The 11,529-nt window shown below is 38.4% G+C and overlaps 1 protein-coding gene across 8 annotated transcripts in view; it reads right to left on the minus strand.

The window, feature by feature from the left end:
• BACH1 (BTB domain and CNC homolog 1) overlaps positions 1-11,529 on the minus strand; it is an 80,778-nt gene that overhangs the window by 13,343 nt on the left and 55,906 nt on the right. For all 8 annotated transcript variants that reach the window (XM_027101546.1, XM_027101556.1, XM_027101587.1 and 5 more), the window contains 3 exons: positions 8,943-9,236; positions 4,282-5,619; positions 1,680-1,886 (listed from right to left, as the gene is read on the minus strand). In XM_027101546.1, coding sequence (XP_026957347.1) covers positions 1,680-1,886; positions 4,282-5,619; positions 8,943-9,176 — 1,779 coding nt within the window. In that variant the 5' untranslated portion in view covers positions 9,177-9,236. The remainder of the gene's footprint in view (positions 1-1,679; positions 1,887-4,281; positions 5,620-8,942; positions 9,237-11,529) is intronic.

The raw sequence follows: 11,529 nt of genomic DNA on the forward strand, positions 1-11,529 counted from the left end.
TCAACTGTCCAGCAATCCAACATCTGACTGCAATCAAAAAATACAAATAAGACCTATGAGTCATGAAATAGACTAGTTCTAAAGGATAATAGCTACTCTCCAACATATTTGCATAGTACATGTCTAAAATAAAGTTACTGATGAAACAAACTCAATAGATACAAAGGGGTTTTTTGTTTTGTTTTCATTTTTGTTTGTTTTTAGGAGGAAGAAAACCATATAAATTCTACTGGCAGATAAAAATCATCACTAGCTGAGGGTGAAGACAAAACTAAAAGAAGCAGGTATAGTAGTACTCCAGTAGTGCAAGTTTATTCAATGTTGATTTCAAATAGCACTATACAACCCAACAGTCTAGAAAGCATCTCTGTATTACAGTACAGAATAAAAACTAAAGCTAAAATGCTGTACTCTGTCTAAAGGCAGGTAAGTGTTTAATCCAAAGTTGGATAATAAGAAAGGACACTAGTGCTTACAGGTATGGACGGATACACACCCTAAGAGTACTGGGTAAATGTTACTGAATTTGTCACTTTTCTTCTTTGGTCTTAACAACTCTAATCATTCAGCAATATCATATAGGTTTTTTAATATCTCTCACGCCTCTATGTGTAAAACATATGGTTTCTTTTTCATCTCCTTATACAGTTTGCTTCATCTTTTTATATAGTTAAACATCTTCATCTTTTTGCCTAAAGTATATCACAATACTATACAAATAACAAATTTTTATTTTTCCACTTTTCTGAAGGCATATAAAGGCAGTGTCTTTTTTCTAAATTGTTGCTGTTTACTTAATATTCATAACTAGGAACATTCATGTTTAAAGATTTGCTACAATCGCAATTTTAAACTTTTACCAATAATTAACAAAGACCCAAAACCGAACATTCAATGAATGTTTTTACTACTTCTAGGCACTTTTTCCCTGATGTCTCTAACCTTATTTTTAGCTTTAGCTGGCCTGCACTATCAGTTATCTTTTTTCATACAATGTTTCCTTCTATCAACCACTAGGGTGCAGAAAAACATGGGTGGAAATTAATCTACTTTGGGGGTTAATTTGTGTTTTGATGCTGGAATAGAAGATAAGATTCAATAAAATAAGCATTCTTCTCACTTAGGATCTCATTAGATCTTAAAATTTTCAATTTATACCAGCACGTGAATTCTTTCCCTTAGATGAAAGATCCAAGTTGGCTGGTTTGTTTTGGTATCAACCAAAACAAGTTACTAGTTATTAAAACTAACAACTGGAACATCAGCTTTTATAGACACCAAACACAGCACAAAGAGATTAAAGTGCTTTATTAATATCTTTAACCCTTACTCAACCACCAAGAATTAGGTAGATGGTAAAATTATCCTTAATCTATAAATCATTTTTTTAAAAGCACACAGAAATAGTCCTCAACTTACATATGGTTGTATATCATGCTAAATATGTAGAACACTTACTCAAGTAAAATAGTCTATGAAAACCCTCATTGTTTTTTATTTCCTAAGCTTTCTGAAAATGTCATATAACTTTCTTAGAATGATAATCGGTAAATTTTAAAATTAATGTATAATTGAGCATTATATCTGACTTAGGAATTAAAATAGCTATTTTCTGTCTGAAAAAAAAAAAGAAAGAATGAATTGTTGGAATTAGAAGAAGAAGAAACTTGCATACTTACCAGCTTCTCAATTTCTGACTCAAGATTCTGTATACAATCAAGTTTTCTCTTGCGACAGCGCTGTGCAGCAATTCTGTTTTTACTTCTTCTCCGAATATCATGGATGCAATCCAGTTGTTCTGGAGTCAACTTGTGCATTTTCAACAAGGATTGAAAATCATTTCGAGAGAGCGAAATTATTCGTTGTGCATTAAATGGTAGTTTTACCTAGAAGGTGAAATAAACGTTAGTAGTTGCTGTATTTTGTAGTTTCTACTTAAATCTAGTAAGAGAAAGATATGTACCTATGTTTTCCAAGGAACTTCATTTAGACGTTAAAAAGAAAAAAGATCCCTATTTCCAATTTCTATACAATCCTTTATAAAAAGACTGATAATTTAATTGATATTCTGATTCTATTTTAGAGAAGGTTCAGAAGACAAATTGAGAAGCAGAGTTTTTTCAGCAAATCAAACATTATCAACACAAATATTAATGTAGTTAAGATGAAAAAACAGAATTTAAATTATTTTACTAGGGCATGTTAATAACCCATAGATATCTTTATCTTTAAGGCTCTTTCTAAAGTATTTTTAATGTATTTTTATCCAAACCAAAAAAAGAAATCTATTTTATTCTTTGATTTACATTACTGTGTACCACTGATTTAATACTGGTATATTAACAGTAGTAATTTCTAAAGCATTTCAGAAAATTTATTTTTCTGTCAGGAAAATGGCAGTTTCACATAACTCATTTCACTTGCCAATGCAGAAATGGTTAGAAAAACCTTATGTATATATATATACATTTTTTTGCGTTACGCGGGCCTCTCACTGTTGCGGCCTCTCCCGTTGCGGAGCACAGGCTCTGGACGCGCAGGCTCAGCGGCCATGGCTCACAGGCCCAGCCGCTCCGCGGCATGTGGGATCTTCCCGGACCGGGGCACGAACCCGTGTCGCCTGCATCGGCAGGCGGACTCTCAACCACTGCGCCACCAGGGAAGCCCAAACCTTATGAATACTTTAAAGTCATTTTCAACATACTTAAATTTGAAAAAAATAAGAAGATAATTTAAAAACATAACAGAACTGTGGGACAGTTTAATTGTATTAATTATCAAAAACACAAATGAAACATTGGTCAGCTTCTGTGGTAACTTAGTTTTTCAAGCTAACAGAAATTAGTTACACAAAACACTCTAAAATTTCTTAAATGTTTTATTTTTAACATTCTTTTCACAGTTCCAAACACTGGATTTATAAATATCATATAAAAATCTATAGATGTAACTCATGCATACATACTACTTCTTAAATTAAACCACCAATCACCTCCTTCCACAGCCAAGGGAAAAAAAAACCTCTTTCACTGTTTCAAACTATGTCATCCAACAGCTATCAAACCAAAGAACATGATAAAGAATTAACATGCCCTTATTATTACTGGAACTATAGTAATGTTTTACAAAAAAGCATCTATCAAATACAAACATTTGTACACAAAGTACACAGATCAAGCTTAGTATGATTAATACCATACCATCTACACGTAATTCATGCTAAATTATTAAGACATTCTTTAAATTAATAGATGAAATAACTAAGGGAAAATAAGAAAGAAATTCATAGCTCTGAGAAAACAGTGTAAAGAAAACTCTGTGGGGAGAGGGATAAATTGGAAGACTGGGATTGACATATACATACTACTATATAAAAAAATAGATAATAAGAACCTATTGTATAGCACAGGCAACTCTACTCAATACTCTTTAATGACCTATATGGGAAAAGAATATAAAAAAGAGTGGACAGGGCTTCCCTGGTTGAGAGTCCGCCTGCCGATACGGGGGACACGGGTTCGTGCCCCGGTCCGGGAAGATCCCACATGCCACGGAGCAGCTGGGCCCGTGAGCCATGGCCGCTGAGCCTGCGCGTCCGGAGCCTGTGCTCCACAACGGGAGAGGCCACAACAGTGAGAGGCCCACATACCGCAAAAAAATAAAAAGAGTGGATATATGTATACGTATAACTGATTCACTTTGCTGTACAGAAACTAACACATCATTGTAAATCAACTATACTACAATAAAAATTAATTTAAAAATTGTTAACTAGTTCTGTACTCAAATAAAAAAGAGGGACGATAAAATAAAAAAAGAAAGAAAACTCTGGATCAGAAGCCACATTCTTACAACCAGCCACTGCTAAGTTATTGCCAAGTGACTAGTCCCACGTCTAGACATCCATGTGGCAGTGAATAAGACTGAATATATGCTGTATTTAACCAGAAGTTATCACATAATGTTACAGAATCATTTTTCTTTTTCCTCTCGGGACCTGGCATTTGATTTAAACAGTTAAACACCCAATGTGTGAATCCATAACCTGGTTAACAAAATAAATACACCTACTTGAAATAAATGAACACAGAAGTCCTTCAAACTTCATCACGCAGTCCTGGTATTTATCACATGGTTGTATAATTAACTGTGTATGGGCTTCCTCCTCCCTCTCTGAGCCAGCTCACATCCCCAGTGATGCAACAGGAGCTGACACATTAATCCCAATTAACTGTGGTAAAATAAAACAATGACTTAACAACACACTCATTTTCCGCTCACCTCACATTCTTGTTCTCTGGCTGAACAGGGTTCACTGTCTCCTTCGGTATCCGTCTCAGAGTCGTCTCCCAAGCTAATCACACAAGCGTAGGGACAAGGTTCCTGTTGGGGCTCTGAAACATAGTCATCGTTTCCAATTTCCAAATTGCTAGAACAGCCTTCGGTACTCAGAGTACTTATGAAAGGGCAATTGACAGAACTCAACGTTGTGAAAGTCCTCTGACCCGGTTCTGGGCTCTCACTAATCCTGATACCTAACCAGGGACACTCAGACCGTTTCTGGGAGTAGATCTGTTCTGAGCCATCTTTGGCCACGGCAGGTGATAACTGCATTTGGCAAGGAGAGTCCGTGCTGCAAATGTCACTCCAGAAGCCTTTCGCTAGGTGTTCGGCCACTTCTCGTTCCACGCTACTCAGATCACTCGAGGCGAGGCTACTATCTTCCCTGGGGCCAGAGTCAGATTTCAAATCTTGACTCTCACCGAAAGGTTTCTCTTCTCGAACATCTGAACCTGACAAAGGCTTTTCTGTTAACACTGTCGTGTTTTGCATACCAGCAAAATTCAAGTCACCATACTGGTCATACGTGTGTAAAAGAGACAGAGAATAGAGCCCATGGGGATCTGTAGAAGTGGGGGGAAAAGGAGTCGCTTCTGTTTTTCCTGATGGGCACTGAGAAGCAGGATCTTTCTTCTTGGCTTCTTCATGTTCCATTGCTAATTTTCCTTCTTCACATTTTAAAATCACCTGCAAATCTGCACAGTCCTGGATTCCTCCCAGACACTCATTTTCAGATGTCTCATTTGGCTGAGCAGAAGAAGTGTGAATGTCTTTGACACTGGATTCCACAGTGCGGACTCTGTCAGTTCCAAACGCTTTTTGGAATTTTCGGTATTTGGGGCACAAAGATGGCAGAGCCAGAGCGGCATCCTTTGCTAAGCACATGGATTCACATGTTTGACTGGCACTGTCTTGTAGAGGAGGAGATACTTTTGCACTGCCTTGATACCTACGGAGTTTACAGTGAGGAGTCTGAACATTTTTATTTTCCAAAAATTCCTCCACCTCATCAATTTCTAAATCCCTCTGGTCCAAAAGTGAAAATCTAAAATCTGGTTTCTGACAGGGTGATGAGAAGCATTTTTTTCTTGGGCATTCTTGCTGGTCTGCAGTGGAGTCCAAAAACTTGTATTTGAGAAACTGAAAGCAGGATTCCTCAATATCAGGTACACCTAAAAATTCCACACACTTGTACACTTCATCCACATTGTCCTTACTTAGTATCAGTTTAGCAGTGTAGGCAAACTGAATTAAAGGTTCAAATCCTTTAACTGTCACCTGTTAATATACAAAATAAAGATAAATGCATCACATGAAAGCCATCTAGTAGATAAGTACAAGAGAAGTAGGAGGGTGGCAAGATGAGTAACCTCTTTACGATATTTACAAAACGGGTATTTTAATTTGGTAAGAAAAAATATTCTTCTAGGAAATGTAAAGCTAAGGGAATTTAGAAAAGCATGCTTCTCACATCTTGTTCATTGGGACCACACCCTTCATTTTATAGACTCCACTCTTAATGACCCATGGAGTATGATTTACTCATATGAGGTAAAGATATAAACATTACCACAATTTTCCACATTAGCTGAAAGAAATCATCTATGGAATAAAGCAACATGGATACGATCTGCAACACACAGTCAAGTGCCAGGTGTCTGTTGCCATCCCAGCCCCATGTGGTCACTATATTCCAAACAACTATAAACTACAACTGCTATAAACTACAAAAGTGAAATTTTTAAGGATGGAAAACAATATATCCAAGGCACTTAAAGTAGTCCTGGTCCATGGTGAATGCACAGTAAATGGTAATTATTATCTTTATTTCATGCCAAAAATTTCTAATAAAACTTTTAAAGATTCAGATTTAAAATATGATCTAAGTGAAGTTCTAAAACTCATGCCCAGTACTGTTTTAGCAAAGATCCATGGACTCTAGGTAATAAAACTTTTCAGCAGAAACTTGCACATTTACACTGAACCTGCCTCTGCAAAGTGAGGGGCAAATGAAACCAACTGTAGTGCAGGGAAAGCCTCATTCTGGGCACAAAATACAAAATTAATATTAAAACACTGAATTCCCATAAGAGTGATCAATATATAATTTTTTGTGATCTTCTTAAAATACTGCTAAACTGGGAGTACTTAATTAGCTTTTACATAGCTAAAATAAAAAATAGCAACACCAAATACTGATGAAGATGTGTAGAAATTGGATCACTCATATATTGCTGGTGGGAATGTAAAATGGTGCAGCCACTTTGAAAACCAGTTTGGTAGTTTCTTTTAAAACTAAACATGCAACCACCCTATGTCCCAGCAACTGCACTCCTGTTCTTTTATGCCAGAAAAATGAAAACTCATGTTGGTACAAGTGCTCACAGCAACTTTATTTGTAACAGCCAAAAACTGGAATCAGCCTGATTTCCTTCAGTAGGTGTATAGCTAAATAAAAACTGGTACACCCACCCTATGGAATACAATAAAAAGGAACACACTACTGATGCATACAACTTTGATAAATCTCAAAGGAATTATGCTAAGCGGAAAAAGGCCAATCCCAAAAGGTCACATACTATTATGATTCCATTTATATAACATTTTTGAAATGACAAGACTTTAGAAAAGGACAGATTAGTGGTTGCCAGGGATTAGGAGTAGAGCAAGGGGGTAAGGGAGAGCAGACAGAGGGCAGGAAGGAAATGGGTGTGATTATAAGAGGGCAACACAAGGGATCCTTGGGTGGGTGCTGAAACTGTTCAGACTGTGGTGGTGGATACATGGACCCACCCAGAAAATGAAACTGTATAGAACTTCATACACACACACAATTTAGTACAAGTAAAACCAGGGAAGTCTGAATAAGATGGGTGAACTGTATTACTGTCAGAATCCTGACAGTTGTGATTTTGTACTATAATGTTGCAAAATGTTACTATTAGAAGAAACTGGACAAAGTGCAACAAGGGATCTCTCTGCATTATGTCTTACAGCTACATGTGAATTTATAATTATCTCAATAAATATTTCAATTAAAAAATTTTTAAATAAGTTAAAATAATCAAAAGAGGCTTTTAAGACAGTGAGTTACACAATGATCTTTTCAATTTGTCACTATGATGAAATACTTCAAATATCTGAAAATTTGATTTACATTCAAATTAGAATGAATGAATGCATATACACACACATGCATGCATATACCTTTCCTTCCATGCACATGAATCACATTTTTCTCTACTTGGAAAGTCATATTAAGTAATTTGAAACTACAGACCATAATAAGGATATCTCCATTATGATACGTGTTGCTACTTTTTAAAAAACAATGGCTAACCTATAGTTGGCCCTTCCTGTCGTTGTCTTGGTTATCATATTATTTGCTCTGACCTCTGCCACAGAACTGACAACCTTTTGCTTCCCCAAACTGTAGCTACAATTTCATGTATGTACGCACGGCCAGCGATAAGGTAAACTGTAGACTTAGTGTCATCACAGAGCAGCCCCCACACACCTGTCGTACACACAGAAGTTCTACATACTTTGTCCAAATTCCTTTTAACAGCTTCTAATGTGTCCCAATGCCACAAGGTTCAGCATTCTTCTAACTGTAGTTACTAATGAAATCAAGCAAGCTGTTATAAGAGTCAGTGTATACCCAGCACTCCTGCCCCAGAGAGAGGTCTCTTGCAGGCAGGATGGTAACAAGGACTTAAATATCTAGGTGCGTGAGCTCCACAACAGGCTGGTGGGCGAAAGGTGTGTAAGGGCAAGGCTCTATAAGTATGACACAAAATCACCTTTCTTCTACCAACGCACAGACACAATCTCAAGAAGAAAGGGAGAGAAAGAACACTTCTGGAGTACCTAACAGCCACATGTAGACAAAATGAGGAGGCTGGAATGCATAATCTTTTAGGTTTCCTCCAAATTCTAAAATCCTTAGCTAACAGCTGCTTGAAAAACTAACAGATCTGACAACTCTGACCCATAGTGAAAACAATAAAACTAAGCATCACAGGGAGGCTGTCACCTGCAACTCACTCCCAACCCATATCCATGAGGGCGGGTCCTAGAGAAATGGATGTTTTAGAGAACCCTAATCCCTGTCAGTTTCCCACCACAGAAAAAGGTCCGAAGGGAGAGAAGAGCACATGGTATGGCCTCTCCCAGCATGGCCTCTCTGAATGTCTGTAATCCACTGGCTGGGTCGTTTCATTAAAAATAACAATGGGGTGGGAGTTCCCTGGCAGTCCAGTGGTTAGGGCTCTGTGCTCTGCAGAGGGCCTGGGTTCTTTCCCTGATAGAGGAACTAACATCCCACAAGCAGCACAGCACAGCCAAACAAACAAACAAACAAATAAAATTACAGGGGGTCAAGTTATTCAACTGCTCAACAAATATTCACGCACATCCAAAGTTAATCATTTTACGTGTAAAACGTCATCATTTCTAAGAAGAAAGTTAAAGCAATGTGCTGTTGCACAAGCCGGGAACTGCTCCTCGGCCTGAGGACGGGGAGACTGGGTCTTCTTTTAACTTTATAAACCAGGAGAGATTTAATTAAGTTAAATTGAAATCAGGACGACCTCTCCTACCTCTTCCGGCAGAGTGATGCGCAGGTCGGCGTCGGCCTGGCCCGCGAGCCTGGAGTGGAAGTAGGCGCTGCAGGCAGCCAGCACGGCGCGGTGGGCGCGGAAGGGCTGGCCCTCCACCAGCACCGTGACGTCACACAGCACGTCCTTCCGGCGCTGCTCGTCCAGGCTGCGCAGCACGTGGCCGCTGTGCACCGACGACTCGTAGGCGAACACCGCGTTCTCACCCAGCGACATTCTGCGTCACAGGTGGCGTCGGGAGGGTCCGAGAGAGCATGCTTCTGACAGTCATTAATCCTGCCAAGACACAGGCCAAGTGTCACTCGCAGAAAACCTTGGTAAAGAGGTTTGTTAAAGTGACACTAGCAAATAACGATTAAAATACTCATCACTAAAACCCAACTGAAAACAGCAGCCTCTCGAGAGCCTGGAAGCATTTCTTCACTTTACCTCATTTAAAATTGGTTCTTGATAAGGAGTTTTCCTAACTAATTTTAGGAAAAATGTTCTTAGGGTGAGGAAGGGAAGACCTTTCTGAAGCAAGGATTTCAGGGCTCTCTGAAAATGAGACATTTTGTACGGAGAAAATAGCTCCAAAGAGCAAACAGGGTGGCCGAGAAATTTCTGGGTGGCATCCCAATCCTGTTGCTTTAAGACATTAATGGGCGTGCGTACAGATCACCAGAGGTCATACTTTGGGCTTCAGAACAAGGGACATGTAATACAAAAGGTAAAGTCCCTCCAACATGAAGAAGAAAAGGACTTCCCTTGATTGAAAGCCTCAAATCTGTCAGGCCAGATCTTAGTAATGAGTCTTTTTCACATAACAAGTCTTACTTGACATGACAAAATGTAGGCAACAAATAGGACTACTCTACCGTTAAGAACATAGTTTACCATACACAGAAACTCTTGGTTTTCTCAAAATGCTAAAACATAAGAGAAAGTTATCAAAAATGTATATTTTTTAAAATACATACTAACATACAGTAGCCTCCAAACTTTTTTTTGATCCATACATACTACTGGCAAAAAAAAAAGGGCAGCCCCAATATATGTATGTGTCCATATATTTCAGACATGTACCATTCTTATATATTACATATGTTATAAAACACACAGAGGCTGAATGTAAGAGGTTGAAAGAGAAGCTCTAATATTTTCTTCCGGCCCCCAATGGCCAGCAGTGAGCACCCCAAGGTGTGTGTGCACACCCCACCATGGCATGGCAACCACAGTAGAGGCTGAAAAGCTCCTCACAGGGGTCATCCCTGTGTCGTTCACTTTTGCTCTTCTGACACCTTATTCACTGCCTGAAACGTGAAGGTCCACACATGTTCAGTGACTGAATAAATGTTACTGTTTTCAGTTGCTATACTCCAAACAAAAATGAAAGGAGAAGTAAGAACTACTAAAGTTCAGACAGACCAGGCCCAAATCAAGGGTGAATTCCACCTCAAAGACAGGGTGTCTTAGTAACAAACACATGAAGTGCATCCATGAATTCTATTTCACTTATGTGTTTATTTTTAAGGTGCTCATTATAGCTGAAATGTTGAGTTCCTCAGAAATAGTCAACTACAGTAAAATCTCTCACTATGTGGTTAAACTCTACCGAAGGTCAAGAATCACAACCTATCATTTACTGATTCAGCATACCACATGAAATCATAGCAACTCTAAAATCATGTCCTAGGACTACCTCGACTTTTGGGTTGTGCTCATAGGAGAGGGTAGTAAATTCCCTTTAGCAATGGGTCTTAATATTTCATCTATCAACACAAGGAATTAGTGTTAGGAGTAGTGGGGAGGAACCATCATTCAAAGAAATTATGTATCTTGTGTGTGTGGTACCACACAGACCACTGCCCTCCACTTTATCTGAAACTGTATACCCTCCCCAGGCAAGCCAGATTCAACAGCTGACCACATGCCTTGCTATGTCCCTGCACAAGTCCCCAGCCTCCTTATTCTTTCCTATCCTCTGCCTTGCAAACCCTTAAAACTATACAAATCTTACCCTCCTACTCTGTTGGTGGTAATGTAAATTGGTGAAGCCACTATGGAAAACAGTGGGGAAATTCCTCAGCAAATTAAGAATAGAAGTACCATATAATCCGACCATTCCACTTCTGGGTATTTATCCAAAGAATACAAAAACGCTAACTGGAAAACATATACACACCCCCATGTTCAATGCAGCATTATTCACAATAACCAACATATGGAAACAACATAAATGTCCATCAATGGATGAATGGATAAAGATGTGGTATATATATACAATGGAATACTACTCGGCCATAAAAAAATGAAATCTTGCCATTTGCAACAATACAAATGGACCTTGAGGGTATAATGTTAAGTGTAAATAGTCAGATGGAGAAAGATAAATACTGTATGATCCCACTCATATATGGAGTCTAAAAGAAAACAAACAAAAACAAAATAAAATTTGTACATACAGAGAACAGAAGGGAACAGGGTTAGGGATGAGCGAAATAGATGAAAGTGGTCAGCTGTATGGCTGGTGATGGATGGTAACTAGAGATTTAGCAGTAAGCACTTTGTAATGTACACAGATGTGGAA

The sequence above is a fragment of the Aethalodelphis obliquidens genome, unplaced genomic scaffold (genome assembly GCF_003676395.1).
Source record: "Aethalodelphis obliquidens isolate GAN/ISIS:26980383/991018 unplaced genomic scaffold, ASM367639v1 scaffold1, whole genome shotgun sequence".
In the NCBI taxonomy this organism is placed as follows: domain Eukaryota; kingdom Metazoa; phylum Chordata; class Mammalia; order Artiodactyla; family Delphinidae; genus Aethalodelphis; species Aethalodelphis obliquidens.